Below are 22,647 nucleotides of genomic sequence, written 5' to 3'. Positions count from 1 at the left end.
CTTTGGTTGGTTGGTTACGCCAAAACGCGTCGCGTCGTTCGTGCCGCCGAGAGCGAGGCGCGAGGCGCGAGCGGTGCGCGTCGTCGATGTCGGCGCGCATCGCCGCGAGTATCGTGCCTCGCGCACGTCCGAGGTCGCGCGCGTCGACGCGCGCGTCGCGAAGACGGGGCGACGCGGCAACGCGGCATCGTGTGCGAGCGCACGCGGCGGAGACGTCGCAGCGCGGCCGCGCGCCGCCGACGGTAGAAAACCATCGCGTCGGAAGTCGTTCGTTTGCAGGCTCGCGATCGGCATCGCGCTCGTTCGACGACGACGTCTCGTCGTCGGGGTCGTTCGACGAAGGCGCCCGCGTGGTCAAGGCGAGACCGCTGCGGTTACTCACGTCGTATGTCGACGTCGTCGAGGCGTTGTGTCGTGAACTTGGAACGACGAGTAAGGGCGATAGCGTAGAGTTCAGCGTGTACGTGTTCGAGCGCGGGAAATCGAGCGACAAAGTCGTCGCGGCGATGAAGAGAGCGGTCAAGCGAGGCGTGCGCGTGAAGTGCTCTGTGGACGGTTCCGTTGTGAGCAAGTTCACGCGATGGTGCGAAGGGACGACGACGTTAACGGCAGAGTTAGAAGCGCTACAAGAAGAACTCGGGGCGGAGCATTTTTCGTTCACACCGGTTTCGCAAGCGACGCACGCAAAGTTCATGATTGTCGAGCGAAAACACGGCACCGGATTGCCGTCGGTTATATTCGGCGGCGTCAACGTCGGCGATAGATTTACAAATTGGCGCGATTTCGCCATTAGAGCGGATGGTCGAGCGGCTGTGGACGCCATGCGGTATGCATTGGGAAGCTTCGAGCGCACAATTACGTCGAACGACGACGCAGATATCGTTTTTGCGAGTAATCTACCGACGGGCTGGTCTCCAATCGCCTGGACTTTCCCTAGATATATGACCTTTCCCGGGCGTTTCGAGGTGAAGCAAGCGATGAAGCAGTTACTTCGAGACACCAGGTACTCGAAATATTCCGTCGCGATGGCCTACATTGATTCCATGGGAGCGGATATGCTCGCCGAAATGTTGAGGCGACGCGACGCGTCACTCACGCTCATCGTCCCTCGAACGCCGAACGTGTATCACGACGCAAATCGCAAGGCGCTCAAACGACTGGTCGACGTGAACGCGTCGCGGCGAAGCGGTGACTCGAACAACTTGAAAATATTTCTCATAGACGACATGCTGCACGCCAAGGTGTTGTACGCGGAGAGCGAGGACGAATCCGTGGCGGATTTCGGGATGTTGGGGAGCTGCAACTTGAAGCAACGTTCGCTCGGGCAGTTTGTCGAGCTCAACGCTTCGATTCGGCAGCCAGCGCTAACGATGGCTCTGCGAAGACAGCTTGTGCAGCTCGTGGAAGAGTCTTTACCGCTGACTAAAGATGATTTAGTCTTCAGCGAACCGAAGGCGACCATCGAAGAGTGGCTCGGTTGAGAATTGTATTATAGATGCTGCTAAACTACGACGTGTGTGCGTTCTAAATGTCAACGATGACGAACAACTCTGCGCGATGTACTCCGGTGCTTTCATCGTCTTTGCTAATCTCGCCTCGTTCTATGATTTTCATCGCGCTGTATGTGATGGCTTTAATCTCCGTGCCTTGACGCGTCTCACCGTCGACGAACGTCGTCCCGCCCACAACTGCTCGAATACTCCATTCGTCTCGATTGAACTCGCAAACTTGCACCGCCGTGCATATGAGCATCTCTGTGTGAAACGTGAACAAAAGCTCGTCGAGAAATGCGAAGAGCAAGGTGTCTAAATCATGCCCGCTCGCGCGTATTTCCTTGAATCGCGTCGTCCGCACTCGAGCGCAGTCCTCCAGCGGGGTCATGTAATCAAACATCGCCAGCGCGGCCCAGGCGTAGGCTTCAGCGAGATCGCATCCCCAGGCGTGTATCTGAATGTCAGCCGTGTGGTCTTTATAAGCGTATTGCACTCCTCTTCGCGCTCGCATGTCGTCTTCGTCTTCGTCCTCGCGCGCTCGAAAGTCATCGTGTTCTGGCGCGTATCGCACGACGCGCGCGTCCGTGCTTTCGAATCCCCGTCGAACGTCCTCATCGTCCGTCGTCAGCGGCGTCGGGTCGGCCTCAGCCGCCGAAGAAGTCGAAGCCGTCCTCTCCGTCATCGCTGTGTCTCGTCGCGGTTTCTTCTTCGCTCGTTGTGGCAGCACGTCGTGGGCGACGCCAATAACTCGCTCGCTCGTCGCGTTCGTCATCTTGCTCGCGATTCGTCGTCGTTCGATTCGTCGTCGCCCACGTCGTCGTGTGAGGAGTTTTTCGTGCATCGGCGCGTCACACGACGACGTGAGCGACGACTCTCCTCGTTCGATCGCTCGTCGCGTCATGCACGCGAGCGACAGCGTGCCGCGAGTATCTCTCATCAAGCTCGCGGACGGCGACGACGTCGAAATCGCGCGTCTGGGTGAAGCGCTGACGTCGAGCGAGCGTGTCGGTTACTTCGAGCTCGACGCTCGAGACGTCGGCGAGGCGTCAACGTCGCGCGTCGCGCCGTTCGACGTCGCGCGCACGTACGACATCGCCCGAACGTTCTTCTCGCTGCCAGAAGACGTGAAGGCGCTGTACGTACACTCGCAATACGCGAACGAGAGCGGTGGTTTCGTGCCCCTGCTGGAAGAGTACTCTTACCAAAAGAAAACAGCCGCGCTCGTCGAGTCGTTTGATGTCGTTCGAGAGTTGAGCTCATGTGAGATTGAGCAAGTGCGAGACGAACGAGGTGACGACGCGGCACGAGGACTTGGACCTATGGATTGGCCGGTGGAGGTGCCCGCGATGCAAAGTGCGTTTTGCAGTTTTTACAGCGCGTGCGATGGCGCGGCGAGGACGCTGTATCGATGCTTTGCGAAGGCGCTTCACGTCGACGACGAAGACGTCTGGGTAAAGAAATTTGGCAATACGTCACACTGCAGCATGCGCGCAATGCGATATCCATCGATGAAAGTGGATGACGAAGCGAACGAGGAGGACTCGACTACGCGACGCAGCGAACGAATCGCCGCGTCGAAAGTGGAAATAGTTGGTATCTCGGAGCACACAGACTTTGAATTCTTCACACTTCTTCATCAGACGTGCGAAGGATTAGAGCTCCAAGGGCGAGATGGTGCGTGGCGCTCGGCGCCGGCGTACGAGAATGAGGCCATTTTTACGTGCATTCTGTCGGACGCTTTCGAGATTTTTACAAACGGAGTCGTACGCGCGACGCCGCATCGCGTTCGACCATCTCGCGATGGACGAGATCGATTATCGCTCGTGAGATTCAACGGTCTCAACGACGACGCCGTCATTGCGCCACTTCCACAGTTTGTCACTCCGCATCGTCCGTTGAATGCAGCGTACGAACCGCGGACACAAGGCGATCACGTCGGACAAAACGTCACTCGCGCCAGCGACAACCTCGCCGATATGATCGACAAGCAGGTGTACCCGAAATCAGAGCTTACGAGACCGCCAAAGCGTTTTGCTCAGCTTCTCGTTTTGGACGTCGCCAACGGTCGCATCCTGCTGGGGAAGCACACGCGCGGCGAATTCGCCGGCCGCTACACCGGCTTCATCGCCGAAGTCGACAGCGAGAAGGATTTAGTCCCACTGGACGTCGCTCGGTCCGTCGCACTAGAGGAAGCAGGTCTCAACCCCTTGGCGTGCGATGCTTTGAACGATCCGAAAGATCTTTTTGAAGCCGCGCGCTTCGTATTTCGCGGTTGGATGCCAGATGGTGGTCTCGCCGTCGAGCACGAATTTGTGTGCGCGTTTCGCGACGGCACGAGCGTCGCGAAGTTGTTTCCAACTCACGCGCGCGCGTCAGCTGACATCATTCCGACGTGGTTTCAACAACAAGAAATACCGTATGCAGATATGCCTGAGGACGACGCGATATGGTATCCCATCGTGTTGGGACGCTTTTCGAAACACGACGGTGTCGACGAATCGCTCGTCATTGGGCATTTCGATTTCTCAGGCGACGAAGGCGAGCTCACCGACCATGCCGTACACGAAGTCGAGTTTCGACACAGCTCATTCAATCGTTCGTCCACCGCGCGCGTTCTCGCACGTCTAGAACGTCTAGAAGGTAGAAGCGTGTAAGCGTGTAGAAGACGATGATGGCACCCTCGAGATGATTCGCGCGACGAGCTCGACGCCGACGCCGACGCGAGGTCGTGTGTTGCGCGAGTGCATAGTCAGCGGTCGCGAGTGGAAAGCGCTACAGCGCGTATGAAGATGGCGACATCGGCTGGATCGTCGCGGCATGGCTCGAGCGATGAGGAGTCCGACGAAGCGCCGCGCGCTTACGGAAACGGCTCACGCGCGTACGAACGCGAGTTCGAAGCGTCTTCAGACGACGAAAGCTTAGATTACTCGCGCCTTTAGAATCGAGTATTTAGACTCGCGCCTTTAGAAGACCGAAATACAAGTGAAACGACACGCAAAGAACGAGTAACAGGAAGAGAATCATCGCGCTACACCTTTGAGGCTAAGTTTTTGTTGGCGTTCTCGATGACCTGCAAACGGGCGCTACGCCGCTTGCTCGACGAGTAAAGCCAAACACCGACCATAGTAATCGTGTATCCAGCTACGCTGCGAAACGTCACCGGGTTACGGAAGAGCATGATGCTAACGATAGTGCACACGACGCCCTTCGCGTTGCCGAGAACTTGAAGCGAAAGCGCGCCGACGTGCGCCGTGACGAGAAAATTCGTCAGGTTGACGAGATACGCCACGAAACAGTTTCCTAAGAGAATGGCAATGAATGGCGGATTCATCTCAGCCGCGTCATAAAATGCCGATATTGCGTCTGGTTCCATGATGAAAGTGCAAATTCCGAGCGTCACGATGGCCACCGGCGACATGTAGTACAGAAGCGACATACTGTCGAGCTTGTTCTCGTTCGAGTTGGACATTTTCTCCGCCTCCTTTTCCCCCGCTGGAGTCAGTAGCCATCCTTGTAACACCGATTTTAACGCTCGACAGCACACCCCGACGAGGCACGCGCAGAACCCAATAAAATTGAAACTCGGCTCGCCCCACGTCGCCACGGCTATGCCCCCGACGACGGGGATGAGCGTCATGTACGTCGCCGTCGTTTCCTTCTTACGCAGCATGAGATACGCAAAAATAGCCGTAAAGAATGGTGTCGTCGCTCCCAACGCTTGATTGAAGCTCACTGGAATGTACCTCAGAGACACGTTTCCTCCCAGCACCGACAGCGCAAACGTCACCGCCAGCACCGCCACCTTGGCGTAGTGTCGCCTCGTCCGTATGAACTGTTTCGGCACGATCTTAAACTCTCTCGCCGCCGCGGATAACACCGAACACATGCACATGTGACACAGCGTCATGAACACCGGGAATCGGAACCCATACACGGATAAGATGTACTTGTTCAGCAGCAGCACGCCGACGTTGGCGGTGTACCAGCACGCGATGACGACGGCGCTGCGTCCGCCGGGCGAGCCCATGGCGACGGCGACTTCGACGACGACGCCGACGACGCGATCGAGGCGTCGGTGCGTCGCCTTCGTCGCGCGCGCGCGTTGTGACGCGCGCGAGTCAGTCGTGCCTCGTGCCCGCGGTCCGGCGGTCCGAGCGCGCGCGGGACGCCGCGACACACGGCGACGCGCGATGCGGGGGGCGCCGACGACGACGTCGACGTCCGCGTCCGCGTCCGCGCGGTGCGACGGGTGGACTAAGGGACGACGAAGCGCGCGATGGCGCCGCGCCAGCCCTCGGCGCGCGACGCGGCGCGACGCCGTCGACGACGCCGACGACGCGACGTCGACGTCCTCGAGCGCGGGCGCGTTGGCGTTGACGAAGGAGGACGTGCTCGCCGCTCGAAAGCGAGCGACGCTGGCGGCGGTGACGAGCGAAAAAGAAATTGCGCTATTGCTCGACGCGGCGCCCGAGCGCGTGCGACGGGCGTTGGCGGAAGACGCGCGAAGGCTCGAGCTCACCGAAGTCGTGCTCGACTTGGGAAGACTACCAAAGGCGCGGTTTCCGGACGGCGATGCCACAATCGGGGACGAGCTCGTGACGTACGAAGATTTGAATAGAATGATGACAAAGGTTGGAGACGTCGGACGAGATAATCGCGCGGGTATCAACGGGACTTTGCACAGAATAAGCGCGATTAAGAATCGTTACGGCAAAGTCATCGGCGCGACGTGTCGAGTCGGACGCGCGATCTCGGGTTCTGCCGAACTTATCAGGGACGTTTTGGACGCCGAAACGTCGGTGACGACGTTTAATAATTCGATACTACTTCTCGGACGGCCTGGTGTAGGAAAAACGACGGCTATTCGAGAGATTTCTCGCATTCTGTCGGATGAGCATTCTCGCCGTGTCGTCATCGTTGATACGTCAAATGAAATCGGGGGCGACGGCGACGTTCCCCATCGCGGTATAGGTGGTGCCCGTCGAATGCAAGTCCCGAACGCGAGCGAACAGCATCTCGTGCTCATCGAAGCCGTGGAAAATCACACGCCCCAGACGGTGGTGGTTGATGAAATCGGCACGCAGCAAGAGGCGGACGCAGCGCAAACCATCAGCGAGCGAGGCGTGCAGATGATTGGTACGGCGCACGGACACACGCTGGAGAACGTTTTGAAGAACCCGGCGTTATGTGATTTGATAGGTGGTGTTGTGAGCGTCACTCTTGGCGACGACGAAGCACGTAGACGAGGGGTCCAGAAGAGTGTGCTCGAAAGGGCGGGTCCACCAACGTTTACCATCGCCGTGGAAATGCTCGACATCGGCACTTGGAGAGTTCACACCGACGTCGCGGCTTCTGTCGACGCTTTACTCGCGGGGCAGTCGCCGATGACCGAACTACGCGTTCTGAACGAAGATGGAACGGTGACGACGGAGGCAGAGTACACAAGTCGCCGAAAGGCGAGCGTTCTTGGAGAAATCCTAGCGTACGACGCGACGGCGCCTCGACCGACGGCGCAAAAAGTCCAGCCTCGATCGAGCTCTGAGCTCGCGGCTTTAGAAATCGCAAGCGCATCGCGACGTCGATCATCGTCGACGACGCAACAGTTTGTGGATAACACGCGTTTCGAACTCGGCGGCGAAGACGTCATCGTGAACGACGTCGAAGACGACGAAGACGACAACACGTGCCCTCCGCACGCTCTTCGAGTGTTTCCGTTCAAAGTTAGTCGCGACGCTCTGGAGCGCGTCATGGAGAGCATGGACTTGGGTGATCGAGTGTGCTTGGTTGACCTTCTTGAAGACGCGAGCGTGGTCATTGCGCCAAAATCGCAAGTGAAGACGTCCACGTGGCTACGACACGCGGCTAGAGCGCGAGGTATGCCGATTTACGCCGTGCGGGCAGATAACTCGGCGCAGCTCGTTCGCGCTTTGCAAGCCATGTTAGGCATAACGGGTGCAAGTGATGGATTTAACGGAGGAAGTGGTGCTCAAGAAAATAGACAGCGAGCGACTACGTCGAGCGCGGATGAAACGGATGCCCTGGAAGAGGTGCGCATGGCCGTCGAGCAGCTCGTCATTCCCCATCGCGAGCCTGTCGAGCTATTGCCTCGATCGGGACGCATCATCGAAATGCAACAGGCGTTGGTGGACACGTACATGCTAAGTCATAGCGCCGTCGGTGAGGGAACGGAGCGGCGTTTGCGCATCGAATACGAGTATAAAAAGTAGCGGTCGGTTCAAATATTTTAAATCCAAGGTGCGGGAAGCGAGGGGACGACAACTCGAGCAAACGCGACGTTAATGATGACCCACTGATGATCAGTATCGCTAGATGACGGTTGTGCGCTGGTAATTAGGCTGTGCGATCGATGAAATCAGCATATTCCGTCCTCGAAAGGACGCATGAGACGACAAAACGCATTTTCCGAAAGCAAGCGATCCGCTCAACCGCACGCGACTGACTTTGCTCTAATTCAGATCTCTTCTACTGTACTACGACAGGCAGACCACGGCATAGTCCGAACAACAATCTCCAGTTTGCGCGCACTCACTGTCACAGCAGCACGGTGCGGCGTCGTCCGTGAAATCACACAGCCCGCAAATATTTGGAAGCACCGCGAGGCACGAGCCTTTTGAAGGAGGTGGTGACGGCGGCGGCTCGCGCGCACTTCCAGCAGTTGCGGACGGAGGCGGCGGGCGTGTTTGCCAATATATTGGATTGAATGAACCAAGGATTGGTGGCGGTGGTCTTTGAGCTGGTGGTGACGGTGGAGACAAAAATTGTGGCGTCGGCGTCGGCGGTGGACGCGATGGAATCGGCGAGCTCGAACCGTTTGCCTGCGGCGCAGGCACTCTGTCAAGTCTTCTCGGAAACAAGGTTCCATCCACGATGAGTACGATTCCGTTGGATGATCTTCTAGCAGAATCCACGATAGCGCCGTGCACGTTCGAGTTCGACGCGAATGCGGACGACGATGACGACGATGACGACGACGGCGCTATGATTTCGTCAAACAGTAGCGCGCGCACGTACTCTTCTTCGAAATCCAAGTCTTCCTCCGAGAACGCGTCGTCTCCATCAGCGCGGCTCTCGAGTGAGGCAAATATAGGTCCTATCGATTGCTCAGCGCGCGAAAATTTGCTCTCCACGCCTAGTCGGGCATCCGACGATTTTACGATTATTTCCGTGTACATGGATGGTAGACACTCTTTCCAAAAAAACGTTGCGGTACCGTACACTCTACAACGCGTCTCTTTCACCGGAAATCCGCCGAGCACGATCCGACGACGTCCCGTTTCGATTGCGACAAGCGAGTGTGCAACAGTGTCAGAAGACGCACTCACCATTACCTCTTTGACGCCCAAATCGGTGATTAGGCGCTGACCATGTCGAAGCGCATGATTGGAAGAGCTCATTACCACGTGCGCCGCGATGATATCGGAGCGCTCTGCTGCGGTCGCGCGAGCGGGAGTCGTCAAGTTTCGATGGTACCAGGCTATGTCTTTCGGCGCGAACACGGTCGTCATCGCGTGTCCCGATATAGTCTGAAATCGCCGACTATAGAGTTCATCGTGAAGAACGAGCGACGTAAATGTTCGAACTTCTATCGCGTTTGCGAGCGTCGACAAGAGCGTTTCAACGCATCGATTATCCACGCACGTCATGTGCGAGTCGTTGCACACGTTTCGCACTGGCGGCGTGGCGGTAACGTTTATCGATCCACACTCACCGAACGACCATGATTCGTATTCGGAGTCCAGTTCTAGTTTTCTCACCGAACGAAGATTTTCGAGTCCTTTGAGCGAGTTGAGCGCAGGCAAACCGCGAGCTGTGAATATGCCCACATCCATGAGAGATGGAAGCCCCACCGTCGCAATTGCGAGCGTTTTCAGCGTCACACTTCCAGTGACCCGCGACAGCGACGTGAACGCATCCCAGCCAGTCAAGTTTGGGGCCTCAGAAATCTCAAGATCTCCCTCAATCAATTCAAGCGCATGAAATCCTTCGAGACGCTTCAACCGACCGCCGTAGTCGTGAACACGCACGGAGCCACCGTGAACGCTCAACAGGCGTGGAAATAGAATGGATGAATTAGACACGTTTGTGATGATGATCGATCCATTGGTGATGTAACGCAATCGAGGTCCGATGACTTCGTCGACACTGGAGAAAGTTAGGTTGCCACCAGCAACGGACTCACACTGTGCGAGTCGTTCGACGTCGTTCACAAAGTCTCCAACACACTCGACAGCGAGCGCGAGTACCGACAATGAGAACACGCAGACGCACGACAGGGCTATTGAGGCATCCACGCGTGGGTACATGGTCGCCGCGCGTAGCGAAGTGGTGATGTGTGGCGAAGGAATGCGCAGTCGCGTCGTTTGCTATTTTCATTTACACGTCGTTCGATGCTTCGCCACCGCCGAGATATTATCGCTCGCGCTACTTTGTCTTTACTTCCTCCAGACCGTCTTTGCTCGAACTATTTCACCCTCGCCTCGCGCTAATTTATGTAGGAGCACGTAGGTATCGTTTGCCTCTTCAATCTCGCAGCACGTCGCCGTGACGCTGTCGCCAAAGTTGCACTCGGATCGATACTCCAAGATAATTTCACTCAACACGTGCTTTTCCCACGTTTCCGGGGGCACGCTCTCGAGTAGCCATTGAACGTACACGACATTGTTTACGTGTCCGTTCATATCCATGTCGTTACGGCGCACGTTATGCGTGATGGGAGCCGCGCACGCTCCCCCGACTTCAGACACGTCTGGGAGCTTATCCGCGGCGTATCCTTCCTCCATCACCTGTTGCTGCAAGGATTGGAATTTGAAATCTTCCAACACCGAGTTCGGGATGCGCGCCATTCTTCGACTCCCGAGATTAAACACAACCCATTGCGACGTCGCTTCGCCCATGCATTCTCCAGTTTGCGCGTCCGTGATGGCGTAGTCGCGCCTAGCCGCTATCTTCCCTTGAGGTTCGAACCAAGTGCTCACCGCAACCTTCTCCCCCCATTTCGGGTACTTGCGCACGCGCAAGTGAAGTCTGGTACACACCCACGCCAAGTTTGCTCGCGCCATCTCCGCCGGCATAGATTGACCGACACCCCAGATACCTTGCGCGTGATTGCAGGCGCACTCTTGAATCAAGTCGGCTATCGTCACCATGGTCGCCTCGCCGTTGGAACCCACTTCGGCGAATCTCACGGGAAAAACCTCACTGAATCGTCTGCCACTCTCGGAGAAATCACGCGAAAACCATTCTGTGCCCTCTAATCCGCGAAACGAATCGTCAAGCGCGGTGAAGGAGGTTCCCGCGCCGGTGGTCGCCGACCCGTTGGCTTCACCGCCACCGTCGGCGCCGTTGCGATCGGCCACTTCGGACGCGCTCGACGTCGACGACGCGCGCACATTCAGCGCATATTTACCTCTCCAACTCGCGCGTTTCAGCATCGCGCACGACGACGCATCGTTCGCGTGCACCGCCGTCGACGACGCCAAAAACGCGCGCGGCGCGTTCGAGCGTCTCGCGCCGCTCGCGCGTTGACGCCGCTCGCGCGCGTGTGTTGACGCGTGCGCGACGCGCGGACGAGCGACGGCGACAGACACCATGGCTACGCGGCGCACTCGATCAAACGATCAAGGTCGCAATTCACGACGACGACGCGAGCGACGCGGCGCCGCGCGCGCGAACAAATGGCGTCAACACGAGTCGCGGTCCGTCTCGCCGTTCCTGAACCGCGAAAATCCAACGGAACGCTATCCACATCAGGGAGCTAAACACGGACGTCGAAGCGACCGAGAGACTGAGACGAGAAATTTTACACCGCGCCAGGGACGCGCTATGACAAACTAAACAGCGACGAAGACGGCGCGAGGGCGCGAGCGAGCCATTCGATCGCGGGTTTTACCCCTAGTCCCGTGCGACAATCGACCGGGAACACGCGGGTCTGACGCCGAGAGCCGCCGCCGTCGACGCGCGCGAAGACGTCTTCGCACGACGCGCGAACCATTTCCAACCCTTCGGGACCGCTCAAATCGCTCTTCGCGCTGATGATGAGGATTGGCATCGATTTTGAGAATCGTTTGTTGCGCATGGCGCGCTCAAGCTCGACCATGGACTCCTCCAGCGCTCGCTCTTCGGCGCCGTCGACGACGTACAAGCACGCGTCGGCGTCCTGGAAATAGCTCTCCCAAATCCCACGCAGCCCGAACGCGCCGCCGAGATCCCAGAACGTGAGCTCCACGTTGAGTTCGGCATTGGAGATCTTGGCTATGTTCATCCCTACAGTGGATATGATTTGATCGGGGCGCAAACCTCTGGCGTTTGCGTCGTACGCGTCCTTGACGCGTTCGAGCGCGCTCGTCTTCCCGGCGCCCTGAATTCCGAGCACGACCACGCGTTTGGGCTTGGGATAGCCCATCATCTCATACACCGCTTCCATTCGGGCGTTCGCGCGCGTCAAGACGCGTCAAGACGCGTCAAGACGCGTCGGGATTGTTTGTTTCAATCCGCTCCCGCAATGGCGGGCGCTCGGTCGCCCGAGCCGTCGCCGCGATTGGCAGCCCCTCGGACCGCGCCGCACCGGGTCGTCGCCCGGCTTCGGCTTTGTTTCGCTCTCCTCGTCACGTTCGCGCCTCGATCGTCCATCGCCCCGCCATGTCCGCGCGGACGTCCGTCGTCTGCCGGGCGACGTCGAGCGACGTCCGTCCCCGCGCGCGACGACCGGGCGCTCGGACTGTCGGACGCGCGTCGCGGCGGGATTGATTTTATCGCGCGCGCGTGATCGCGAGCGTCATGGCGTTCGAATGCCGTGATGTACGTGATTGATTTCGCACACGGGTCAAAAACGATCGACGATCGACGATCGACGTCCGCGACGGGGCCATCCGCGTGCATCCGCGGACGTCCGTCGACGTCGCGCGCGTCACTCGCGCGCGTGATCGTCGCACACACCATGGCGTTCTCTCTCTCGACGACCCAAAAACTCGGGTGCACCCGCGTGCGCGCGCAGCGCGCGCCCGTCAAGCGCAACGCCGCGCGCAGCGCGCGCACGGTCGTGCCCCGCGCGGCGAGCGCATCCGCGGACGTGCCGGATATGACGAAGCGAAGCGTTATGAACCTTCTGCTCGTCGGTGCGATCGGTTTGCCGGCGACGTCGTTGATCGGCGGCTATGCCTACTTCTTCGTGCCCCCGAGGTGCGCACAGCGACGCGCGCGCGTCGCGATCGCCACGAGCGCGATCGCTATCCGATCGCGCGAGACGGCACAACGTTAGGCTAGGGTCAGGGATATCTATCCACACCCGGACGCGGCGCCATGGATTGCGCTGACCGCGCCGTCGCCACCGCGAGAGAGCGGTGGCGCGGAGGGGAAGCACACGCGATACTACGGCACTCGATCTCGCCACGGTCGACGCAGGCGTAGAGTTCAAACTCTACCACGACGCCTCGCGGCGGGCGATCGGGCTGAGGGAGCGATTCGAAACGGTCGCGACGCCGTTCTTGGGATTGGATTGAACAATAGTGCGCGCAACGCGAGGAGACTGACGGATAAAACTGTTTTGAACGCACAGCGCCGGCGGCGGCGGCGCCGGTCAACCGGCTAAGGACGCGAATGGTAACGACATCAAGAAGGGAGAATGGCTCAAGACGCACTTGCCGGGCGACTACTCGCTCACGCAAGGCTTGAAGGGTGACGCCACGTACTTGATCGTCAAGCAAGATGGTTCCCTCACGGACTTCGGGTTGAACGCTGTGTGCACGCACTTGGGCTGCGTCGTCCCGTGGAACAAGGCCGAGAACAAGTTCAAGTGCCCGTGCCACGGCTCCCAGTACAACGCCGACGGGAAGGTGATTCGCGGTCCGGCTCCACTTTCCTTGGCCCTCGCCCACGTCGTCGTGACGGACTCCGACGTGGTGACGTTTACGCCGTGGACTGAAGCTGACTTCCGGACCGGCCAGAATCCTCCATGGTGGAAGTAAAAAAAACGCGGGATAAGGGAGGTTTATTTACAACTTCGTCGTCTTCGACGACGAGCGACGTCAATCCTTCCAAGAGCACGCTTTTTAGCGAAACGTTCGCGTTTCCACATTAGAACTTTGAATTTGACATGATTCCCAATTAAAACAATCGCTACCGCGCTATCCATGCTCAACGTCCCTATCGTTATCGCTATCGCTATCGCTTTCGTCCGCGAGGATGTCCCAGGTCGGCTTGCCGCCGCCGACGCGCTCCTTCGCCTTTTTCGCTCGAGAGGCGTACAGGACAGCATCGCGTACGCGATCGCTCAAAGCCTCAGATTCTTGCGCGAGCCGTTTCTTCGTGGCGTCCACGGTTTCGTTTCGCTCATGGAGCTTCGCAGTTTCGAGTTCCACTCTTTTACGGTTCAAGTCCACGAGCGTGTTTTCCCGCGTGCCGCCGCGTTCGTCCAAAAGCGCCCCGCACACGCCGACGCGCGCGGCACCATCGCGTATGAAGATATCCATCGAGCGCGAAATAGCGTCGACCAAGTTGATGAATGAGCTCTCACTCGCTTTACCCAAGTACGTCGCCCTCTCCGGAATCTTAAGCGCCGCCGAACTCGCCGCGCTCGCGCCAAGGAAAACGCGCACCTCGCCTTCGTCCAACCACGCGTCCCTCGGCGTCACCTCGCGGATCGTCGTCGCCCTCTTCGTCTTCTTCGTCGCCTCGTACGCGATGGGTGCTTCTATCTGTAGTATCTTCCCGTTCTCAATCACGCGCACGCCCGCTCCCACGTACGATTGCCCACTCGTTCGCGTCTCGAACGCGTTGTCAAACCACTCCAACGCGCGCGCCGCGTTTGTCGTCGAGTCTTCGTCGTGGGCGTGAAACTCCATCACGACCGTCGCCGTCGGTTCGCAAGCGTCGGAGGCATCGGTTTTTACGACGTCTACGAACACCCTGTGCGCCGACGCCGCCCCCGTCGTCGTCGCGCGCGCTTTAGCCAACGCAACACGCTCGGCATCCGTCGTTTCGTCGTCGTCGCGGTGCGCGCGCAATTCCCCGGTTTTCGCGTCCACTTCGACGCCATCGTCGGGAACGTCGTACGCGTCGCCGAGGAGCACGTCCTCGGCCACGACCGCGCCCCTGCGGTCGGCGCCCTTCGCGCACGACTCAAACTTTGTCATGAAAGGCGCCGTCCAGTGGCGTCCGTCCGCGCGCCGCGTCCGCACTTTGCGTCCGCTTCGACGTCGAGATGGCGGCGTCGCGGTCGGGAGACGACGACGAAGACGCGACGACGAACGCGGCGACGCACGCGACGACGAACGCGACGACGAACGCGGCGTCCTCAGACGTAGACGTGCGCGTCCCCGCCCCCGGTGAGGTCTCGCGCTTGACGCAGACTGCGAGCGTGCGCGCGAGAGAAGACGGCGCGGAGGCCATCGCGTGCTTGACTCGACAGGGCGGGAAAGATGCGTTTACATCCGTGGAAGACGCCCGCGATAGATTGCTCGCGTTTCACGCGTACGCGGGACCGGAAGACGTTGGGTGGGACCCGAGGTGGAATCCGAAGCCCGCAAACGGAGGCAACGAAATAGAGGGCGTGTTGAAACTCGCTCGAGAAGAGGCGTGGACGCGAGACTTGGAAGTGTTCGCCGAGGAAGCGTCCACATTCGTTGGCGACGTGCGCGCGATGCTGCCGAAAGTCGAAGAACGACTTGCGGCTTCGGCCGACGGGGCGCCGCTGGACGCAAACGAACGCGCGTTCGTGGAATCCTTACTCTTACATCGCGCGCAGCAGAATGCTCGGGCGGCGGCGATCGAGCGGGATATGGTATTCGCCCGAGGTGCAGCGCTAGCTCGCGAAATCAATACGCTCGAGTCGCAGATTCGCGAACAGAGCGCTGAGCGCGCGCGCGTCGCCGCGGCGCCGCTAGGAGTGGATGGAGCCGCGCCGTCCGCTCCCGCGGCCACCGCACCTACGTTCGGTGGCGCGCCGTAGCTTTGAGTTTGGACGCCGCCGAGTTCGCTTGTCGTTGTATATCATTGTATATCATCTTAGTTCTCTCTAGCGATCCACCTTGCGCTGACTCGTCGACTCTCCGTGCGGTGCAAAAAGTCTCCACCACCCGACATCACGACGCGCGCGCGTTGGCGATCGCGATGGCGACGACATCGGCGATGACGATCGAGCGGTCGGTGTGTGCGATGCGTGCGCGCTCATCATCGTCGACATCGACCAGGACGACGGCGCGATCGCGCGCGACGGTGGCAGTCAAGAAGAATGTCTACTCGCGCACGTCCGTCGTCGTCGCGCGCGCGTACGGCGATGACGATGAAAATATGCGAGTGAAAGGGCGCATGCCGCAAGAGGGCGATCGCGTGGGCGATCGCGAAGATCCTGATTTGTACATTGGGACGTATTCCAACTTCTTCACCGACCCAGCACAAATCAAAGGCGTCGTCGTATTCTGCGCGTTTTTGCTTTCATTCTTTTCGCTCGGAAACATCGGCGCCGCCATCTTGCTTCCGATACTATACGGCACGGACGACACTTTGGGTGACTTCTGCATCCAGTCGCTGATCTTCGGATATTACTGTAATTAAAAGGCGGGACGACGGGACGGCGGATTGATTTTACGTCTAGCGTTTGTGTAATAGTATTTGCAGCTGTTCTAAATCTGATTGCTAATGTGCAATATGCCGATCGTTCGCTCCGCATTGCTATGTTGCGATGGAGCGAGTGTTTCAAACGTTTTACCGCCGTTTCGTGATAATGTGCGTGCACCAAATGTTGGCGTCTCGCGAGAACACGCGACGCGAGAAATCTAACGCGCTCACCGAACGCGCTTAATCGACGGGCGCGTCCCCGCGCGGGAATCCGCCTTCTTCGCCACTTCACCCACTTGTCGTTCATTGCCACTCACGTTTTCCGCGTGAAATAATCTACTAGCACGCACAGAACTCTGTCACGCGAAACGCCGGTTAGTGTCTTTGCTCACGATATCCGCCTCGCGAGCGCGTTTCGCACGGCGGTGGCGGCGGCGTTCTCGCACCTTTTGAATCCCCATCCCCTTCGCTCCGTGTTTCAACGTGTACCTTCCAGGCGTGAGTTTATTGTTCTGTTTCCATCGCACGGTCGTCGTCAGTATGTCAAATTTGCCTTCCTCTTCTCGTGCTCAAATCTGAAATTTTTTTCAAAAATTTGGCGCGTAAATCGAGTGTTTAAACTTCCCGCGCGTCATCGTGTCGGTCTTCTCGCGCGCCTTACCGGTGGAGTGAAGCGACGCGTGATATCTGCCAACGGCGGTCGCGAAGGCGTGCAATCTTTCGATCGTCGCCGCGTCGTCGCCGCCGTCGCCGTCACCGGGTCGACGTTTTCCTTATCGCCAAAGTCATTCCAAATCGTAAACTTGGCGCATTGACGTCGAGCGCCGCTGTCGTCGCCGCCGTCGTCCCCTTCGCGCGGTTTCGCCGACGGTGAGGCGTAAGTGTGAATGGTCATCGCGCTCGAATGAATGTCTGTCGCGCGCGCGTCAATGCGCAGCGCGGTGAGCATCGACGGGCGCGACGACGAGTGCGGAGTTCGCGCGCGCGCCATCGTGTTTCAAGCATTTTGAGCGGGAAATTTGATTTCAAACGACTTTTCTCTGGCGACCGCGAAGAGCGAGAGGAGCGATGTGGTGAATATTTGTGACACTGATGATACAAAAGATGCGCGACCGAGGAAAATTATATATACCGTGCGTCACCTGCCGTACAAATCGCGCTCGAGCTGAGCCAATAGCTCGTCTTGGTCGCCGTCGCCCGCGAACGGGGCGCGAGCGCCCGGGCGAGGAGGCTGACCGCCGCGCGGTTGGCCGTAACCGCCGCCACCACCATTACTCATCGGTGGTCGCTGCTGTTCGTATTGATGCGACGGTGACATTTGGTTTCCCCCGTACCGCACGTCGTTACCGCCGTAACCACCGCCGAGACCTTGGTTCGGCGCGAACGCGTTCGGCGGCGGTTGTCCGTAATATCCATCATCCGGTCGATGTTTGCGACGCTCCGAGTGATGATCGCGGTGACCACGAGGATTATCGCGAGCGCGATCATCGCGAGGCCCACGGTGCTCGCGATCGTCTCTATGCCTATGGTGATGTCGATGACTGCGTTCGCGGTGATCTCGATGTTCTCGCGCGCCCGCGCGCCGCTCGCCCGACTGCCGCTCACCGCGCGCAGCGTCGTCTTCATTTTTTATTTTCACGGAGTCCATGAACGCGAGGTCACCGGGTATCTTTCGTTCTGGCTTTCTTCTGTTGTTCCCCATCGTCCGGCGTGCTGCACCGTGACGCCTATCTTTGCGATCCACGTCCGTTTTGCGTTTCACTCCCAACGCTTTTCTCGCCGCTGGGCTGAGCATCTCTAGTACTGCTTCAAGCTTGCCTTTCGCCTTGAGCTCTTCCTTCAGTTTCCAACAAGGTTTCGATTGTGCCCCGACTGCACTCCACAGCTCGAAAGCCGGCGCGGCGATATGCGAGCTATTCGCGCAAAGAACCTTAAACTCGTCGATTGTGATCACGCCGTTGTCGTCCAAGTCGGCTTGTTTGATGATTTGTCTCATGCCTTTCACCCGCACTCGTGCCCCGTTGCGGCCAGCTCTAACGACGCGGTCCCCCATTTGATCATGTGATCCACCGCTGAAACCTTTATTCGATCCCGTGTAGCTCATCGAGTTGTTTATGATGGTTTCAAACTCCTCCATCGTCATCGAACCCGAGTCGTCTTGGTCGAACAGTCGCCAAGCGAAATATATGTGCGCCGACGCGCTTCTTTCGTGAAACTGCGCCATGCACATGACAAACTCCAACGCCCCGATGTCCCCGTCGCCTCCGACGTCGAAAAGCGACATCATACGCGGTAAAAACGCGTTCCGCGTGCGCAACGCAAACGTCTCCGCGAATTCCTTCAACCCGAGCGTCCCGCTCCCGTCTTTATCAGCGCGCCAGAATAACCGCAGCGCATCGTTCACCGTCCTCCGCTCCGCCCCCAGACGCACGAGTGTATCCGCCAATCGCGACACTTCTCCTCCCTCCGCCGGTGCACCGCTCAGCATCGACGCACACGCACCCATATCGTTCGTCTCGCGCCACGCGATTCACAATCTCCGCGATTCACAATCTCCGCGAATGCGATTCGTCGTCGGCGGCGTCGGCGGCGTCGGCCGCGTCTCGCCTCGTCGCGCGCGACGTCGCGTCGGGTCGATTCGATGCGCGTCGTTCGTTCGACGTTCGATTCGTCTCGAGTCCACCGTCGCGCCGCCACCGCGCGTCGTCGACTGACCTCCCGACCTCCACGCGAAACGCCGCGGGGCGCCGCGGGGCGTCGCGCCCGGTACCGGGCGCACAACCCTAGGTGCTGCACCTCGTCCATCCATCCGTCCGTCGTCGACGGGCGACGACGTCGACGCGCATCCGCGACCGACCGCGATCGACGACGATGGCGCGCGTCCGCGACGTCGCCGATCGCGCGCGTCCGCGACGTCGCGGAAACGCGCGCGCGAACGAACGAACGAACGAACGAACGAACGAACGAACGAATGACGTTTCGAGTCGTTGAAGACGCGATCGTCGTTCGCGAGACGCGCGACGCGCGCGCGCGCAGTCGACGCCGACGGCGAAGTCCGAAGCCCGAAGTCCGAAGAAAATCGTCTCCCGTCGCGTCTCCCATCGCGTCGCTCGTCCGTCGTCGTCCTCGCGCGACGACGCCATCGCCGACCCGGGTCCGACGTCCCGCACACCACGACGGCGGCGACATAGACGACCGCGAGGCGACGACGGCGACGGCGACGATCGCGAGGCGACGGCGACGACGACGCGGAAGGTGGAAGGAAGGAAGATCTCGATGTCGAACGCGCGCGACGACGCGTCGTCGCACGCGACGCTGGCGTACGGGTTAAATCTTCCAAAGAAGAAACCGCGAGGGACGTCGGGCGGGAAACCCGCGCCGAGACCGGCGTTGGCGGCGTTCGCGTGCGATTCCGACAGCGATGAAGGTGATGATGACGATCCCGTCAAGGCGCGGGAGCGGGCGAACGCGGAGGTGAAGCGACAACAAGAGGCGATGGCGCTCAAGGCGAGACGAGACGCGGCGAGAGCGGCGACGACGACGAGCGAGGCGTTGAAGGAAGACGCGAACGCGTTTGAGTACGACGCGGTGTTCGATGATATCGCAAAGTCACGAGGTGCGAAGGCGAAGGAGCTGGCGAGCGAACGCGTGGAGCGACAGTCGAGGTATATAGGAGATTTGATAGCCAAGGCGGAGGCGAGGAAGAAGGAGGACGACGCGTCGTACGAGAGACGACTGTTGAAGGAAAGATTGAAGGAGGATCACTTGTATGCGGATAAGGACAAGTTTGTGACGGCGGCGTATAGAGCCAAGCTACAGGAAGACGCGAAGTGGTTGGCGGAAGACAAGGCGCGCGATGCAGTGGAGGAAGAGGAAGATGTCACAAAGCGTGGCGCCGGTGCGATGACTTCGTTTTACTCCAACCTCATGCATAGGAATTCAGCCATGGGCGGCGATGCAGCGAGAGACACGCGGCGAGCCGCGCCCGAACCCGATGCAACGAAGCCATCAAACGCGACGACGGCGCCTAAGCTCACGAGCGCGGCCGATCGCGATCGTGAACTCATCGCGCGGGCGGCGGAGACGCCGGCGATACCTCCGATCCCGTCCGACGTGACGCTGGTGGAGAGGCCAACGAAAGCAGCGGGAGCCATCGCCGTCGAGACGCCGCCACCGGTAAAAGTTGACTCGAATGCGAGGAGGAACACAGAAGCCGACGTGAGCGACGCGCGAGCGAGGTATCTCGAGCGGAAACGCAAAGCTGCGGGAGGCGCGTAGTCGGTAGAATCGATAGAGAATAGCGATGTGAACACAAAACATCATCAATGACAACCGTTCGCGACTCGAATGCACCCGAGTGATTACGCCGCGGTGCGCGCGACGACGTTCTGAAGTCTTTCGGCGATTTTTCGAAGCCACATCGCCTTTTGATCTTTTTGAAGCGGGAACAAGTGATGACCGGGGATCGCGAGCAGCTCGAACTCGCCCGTCGTGTGCGTTTCCCAGCCTTGACACATCTCGCGCGTGATCATCCGATCGCTCTCGCCGTGAAACACGGTCAGAGGCCATGTAAAGTTCTCCTTCCCATCGTGTACGTGATCGTATTTGTCAAACAAGTGAAAATCTGCGCGCATCAGCGGTTGGTAAATTTTCCAAATATCGCCAAAAACAAGCTCGTTGACGTCCCATCGGCGACACTCATCTTTGAATCCCTCTTCGTCCAACAGCACGTTTATGCGCCACGGCCGGACGTCGTGAGGAATATCTGGGTACGGAAATGCCGAAAGGAAGACGTGCTCGGGCATGCGAACGCCCCGAGCGCGTAGCAGTTGCAAGAACTCGTAAGCGATCCACGAGCCGACGGAATGCCCGACAACGACGTATGGGCACTCTGACAACTTCCCCGCTACCACGGGCAACAGAGGATGGATGATTTCATCGATCTCAAATGCACACGACTCTTTCGAACGATTTCCTCGCCCCGGGTACTGCACCGCCAATACCTCTGCCTCATGCGTCTTGGCGAACTCCAGCAACGGCGACGTCGCGCGTCTCGCCCCCGTGCCTTCGTGCGTATACATGTCTTCCATGTTCCCCGCGTTCGGGAAGCACAAAATTCTCAACTTGGGCGTCTTGCCCAAGACACATCTCGTTCCGCTTCGCTCGAGTCCTGGGAACCACGTCTTGTCATCGCCCTCCTCGTCCCGTCGCGGCTTCGCCTCGCCTCGCGTGTGGTACCACGCGCGCACGTCGTCCTCCGACCAGTGCACGAACGCCTCGCGCGGCGCCGACGGGGCGTCCGGGTACTGTTCCTCCAGCGCGTCGATTAATTCAATCACCCTGAGCGTTCGCGCGTCCATCGTCGTGTCTCACACTGACGCCGGGTCATCAGTCACCAGTCATCGGTAACGCCATCCGAGTAACGCACGCGCGAAGACGCGGCGCCGCGCCGACGTCGGCGCGATTCGACGGTTCGATCGTCAGTCATGCGCGCGTGTGCGCGTCTGTGCGCGACGAGGACGAGGACGGGGACGACCTCGACGACGACCTCGACGACGACGACCTCGACGACGACGTCGACGCGACGCGCGCGACGCAGCCTGACGATGAAGGCGACGACGACGCGCGAAGACGCGAGCGCGAGCGCGAGCGCGAGCGCGACGCCGTTCGTCGTCGTCCTGAGCCCGGCCAAGGCGTTGGACGAGGCGGCGATGAACGCGAGCGATGCGACGCGCGCGACGCGACCGAGATTCGCGGAACGAGCGAACGCGATCGCGCGCGAGGCGCGCGAACTCAAGGCGGGCGACCTGAAGACGCTCATGGGGGTGTCGGACGCCATCGCGAAGCTCAACGTCGAGCGATTCGGAAACTTTGAGAAAGCGGCGACGAAGGCGTGCGCTTTGGCGTTCGATGGGCCGGCATTCAGGCACTTGAAGGCGTCGACGTTGAAGACGGAAGAGGAGAAGGCGTATTTACAGAAACATTTGAGGATTTTAAGCGGGTTGTACGGTTGCCTGCGGCCGTACGACGCCATCGCGCCGTACCGACTCGAGATGGGAACGAAGTGGGCGCCGTCCGGCAAGGATTTATACGCGTATTGGGGGGAAGACATCGCGCTCGCCATCGCGGACGATTTGGACGAACAAGCGGCGACGAGTGGTGAATCGAGCGCGAGGCCGTTCGTCGTGAACTGCGCGTCGCAAGAGTACTGGAAATCGGTCAAGCGAGAGGCGTTGACAAAGCGAGGCGTAGACGTGTACACGATGACGTTTCCCGGACCCGCAGTGTACGCCAAACAAGCTCGAGGAGCCATGGTTCGACACTGCGTCGACGCTCGAGTGGCTTCGCCCGAAGATCTGAAAACCTTTCGGGGCACGGACGGGTGCTGGAAGTTTGACGCCGCCGCGTCGTCCGAGTTCAATTTCGTCTTCGCGCGAGGCGCCGTCAAAGCCGGAGACGCAAAGCCGGCGAAGAAGGCCAAGAAAGCGTAGTCAAACAGTAGGGAGATAGCATTAGCGTCGACCGAATCGTAATGCGCGCGAGAGAGCGTTTTAATTTCTAAAGCGAAGCGAAACTGCCG

The 22,647-nt window shown here is 59.3% G+C and overlaps 16 protein-coding genes across 16 annotated transcripts; 8 read left to right on the top strand and 8 right to left on the bottom strand.

Moving 5' to 3' along the window:
• Positions 1–86: 86 nt before the first annotated feature.
• On the top strand, positions 87–1,516 carry OSTLU_29291 (predicted protein; the record flags this gene model as incomplete). Its single annotated transcript, XM_001416002.1, has 1 exon — positions 87–1,516. One exon carries the CDS (start codon positions 87–89, stop codon positions 1,479–1,481), a length of 1,395 nt encoding a protein of 464 aa, XP_001416039.1. The 3' UTR covers positions 1,482–1,516.
• An 8-nt stretch (positions 1,517–1,524) lies between these two features.
• Positions 1,525–2,004, bottom strand: OSTLU_40293 (predicted protein; the record flags this gene model as incomplete). The annotated part of the gene is made up of 1 exon (XM_001415669.1): positions 1,525–2,004. The coding sequence occupies one exon, from the start codon at positions 2,002–2,004 to the stop codon at positions 1,525–1,527; it is 480 nt and encodes a 159-aa protein (XP_001415706.1).
• A 348-nt stretch (positions 2,005–2,352) lies between these two features.
• On the top strand, positions 2,353–4,456 carry OSTLU_29289 (predicted protein). Its single transcript, XM_001416001.1, has one exon. The coding sequence runs from the start codon at positions 2,393–2,395 to the stop codon at positions 4,145–4,147; it is 1,755 nt and encodes a 584-aa protein (XP_001416038.1). The 5' UTR covers positions 2,353–2,392; the 3' UTR covers positions 4,148–4,456.
• A 65-nt stretch (positions 4,457–4,521) lies between these two features.
• OSTLU_29288 (DMT family transporter: phosphate/phosphoenolpyruvate) lies at positions 4,522–5,520 on the bottom strand (the record flags this gene model as incomplete). Its single annotated transcript, XM_001415668.1, has 1 exon — positions 4,522–5,520. One exon carries the CDS (start codon positions 5,518–5,520, stop codon positions 4,522–4,524), a length of 999 nt encoding a protein of 332 aa, XP_001415705.1.
• Positions 5,521–5,944: 424 nt separating this feature from the next.
• On the top strand, positions 5,945–7,699 carry OSTLU_1953 (predicted protein; the record flags this gene model as incomplete). The annotated part of the gene is made up of 2 exons (XM_001416000.1): positions 5,945–6,930; positions 7,030–7,699. Coding segments are annotated over 2 exons (1,656 nt in total), but the record flags the coding sequence as incomplete, so codon positions are not given.
• A 285-nt stretch (positions 7,700–7,984) lies between these two features.
• Positions 7,985–9,148, bottom strand: OSTLU_92247 (predicted protein; the record flags this gene model as incomplete). Its single annotated transcript, XM_001415667.1, has 1 exon — positions 7,985–9,148. A coding segment is annotated over one exon (1,164 nt), but the record flags the coding sequence as incomplete, so codon positions are not given.
• Positions 9,149–9,928: 780 nt separating this feature from the next.
• Positions 9,929–11,189, bottom strand: OSTLU_29285 (predicted protein). Its single transcript, XM_001415666.1, has one exon. The coding sequence runs from the start codon at positions 10,943–10,945 to the stop codon at positions 9,947–9,949; it is 999 nt and encodes a 332-aa protein (XP_001415703.1). The 5' UTR covers positions 10,946–11,189; the 3' UTR covers positions 9,929–9,946.
• Positions 11,190–11,334: 145 nt separating this feature from the next.
• On the bottom strand, positions 11,335–11,937 carry OSTLU_29284 (predicted protein; the record flags this gene model as incomplete). Its single annotated transcript, XM_001415665.1, has 1 exon — positions 11,335–11,937. The coding sequence occupies one exon, from the start codon at positions 11,935–11,937 to the stop codon at positions 11,335–11,337; it is 603 nt and encodes a 200-aa protein (XP_001415702.1).
• A 513-nt stretch (positions 11,938–12,450) lies between these two features.
• Positions 12,451–13,477, top strand: PETC (Rieske iron-sulfur protein of cytochrome b6f; the record flags this gene model as incomplete). Its single annotated transcript, XM_001415999.1, has 2 exons — positions 12,451–12,692; positions 13,069–13,477. The coding sequence occupies 2 exons, from the start codon at positions 12,451–12,453 to the stop codon at positions 13,475–13,477; spliced, it is 651 nt and encodes a 216-aa protein (XP_001416036.1).
• Positions 13,478–13,636: 159 nt separating this feature from the next.
• Positions 13,637–14,353, bottom strand: OSTLU_29282 (predicted protein; the record flags this gene model as incomplete). The annotated part of the gene is made up of 1 exon (XM_001415664.1): positions 13,637–14,353. The coding sequence occupies one exon, from the start codon at positions 14,351–14,353 to the stop codon at positions 13,637–13,639; it is 717 nt and encodes a 238-aa protein (XP_001415701.1).
• A 359-nt stretch (positions 14,354–14,712) lies between these two features.
• Positions 14,713–15,459, top strand: OSTLU_14048 (predicted protein; the record flags this gene model as incomplete). The annotated part of the gene is made up of 1 exon (XM_001415998.1): positions 14,713–15,459. The coding sequence occupies one exon, from the start codon at positions 14,713–14,715 to the stop codon at positions 15,457–15,459; it is 747 nt and encodes a 248-aa protein (XP_001416035.1).
• An 8-nt stretch (positions 15,460–15,467) lies between these two features.
• Positions 15,468–16,064, top strand: OSTLU_92245 (predicted protein; the record flags this gene model as incomplete). Its single annotated transcript, XM_001415997.1, has 1 exon — positions 15,468–16,064. A coding segment is annotated over one exon (597 nt), but the record flags the coding sequence as incomplete, so codon positions are not given.
• A 1,117-nt stretch (positions 16,065–17,181) lies between these two features.
• On the bottom strand, positions 17,182–18,770 carry OSTLU_23987 (predicted protein). Its single transcript, XM_001415663.1, has one exon. The coding sequence runs from the start codon at positions 18,571–18,573 to the stop codon at positions 17,206–17,208; it is 1,368 nt and encodes a 455-aa protein (XP_001415700.1). The 5' UTR covers positions 18,574–18,770; the 3' UTR covers positions 17,182–17,205.
• A 573-nt stretch (positions 18,771–19,343) lies between these two features.
• On the top strand, positions 19,344–20,345 carry OSTLU_14046 (predicted protein; the record flags this gene model as incomplete). The annotated part of the gene is made up of 1 exon (XM_001415996.1): positions 19,344–20,345. The coding sequence occupies one exon, from the start codon at positions 19,344–19,346 to the stop codon at positions 20,343–20,345; it is 1,002 nt and encodes a 333-aa protein (XP_001416033.1).
• An 83-nt stretch (positions 20,346–20,428) lies between these two features.
• OSTLU_39836 (predicted protein) lies at positions 20,429–21,148 on the bottom strand (the record flags this gene model as incomplete). The annotated part of the gene is made up of 1 exon (XM_001415662.1): positions 20,429–21,148. One exon carries the CDS (start codon positions 21,146–21,148, stop codon positions 20,429–20,431), a length of 720 nt encoding a protein of 239 aa, XP_001415699.1.
• Positions 21,149–21,673: 525 nt separating this feature from the next.
• On the top strand, positions 21,674–22,558 carry OSTLU_29278 (predicted protein; the record flags this gene model as incomplete). Its single annotated transcript, XM_001415995.1, has 1 exon — positions 21,674–22,558. The coding sequence occupies one exon, from the start codon at positions 21,674–21,676 to the stop codon at positions 22,556–22,558; it is 885 nt and encodes a 294-aa protein (XP_001416032.1).
• Between the last annotated feature and the right edge of the window lie 89 nt (positions 22,559–22,647).

Source organism: Ostreococcus lucimarinus, chromosome 1 (assembly GCF_000092065.1).
Source record: "Ostreococcus lucimarinus CCE9901 chromosome 1, complete sequence".
In the NCBI taxonomy this organism is placed as follows: Eukaryota; Viridiplantae; Chlorophyta; class Mamiellophyceae; order Mamiellales; family Bathycoccaceae; genus Ostreococcus; species Ostreococcus sp. 'lucimarinus'.
Note: the sequence above shows the minus strand (reverse complement) of the source record. Positions and strands in the feature narration are given on the sequence as shown.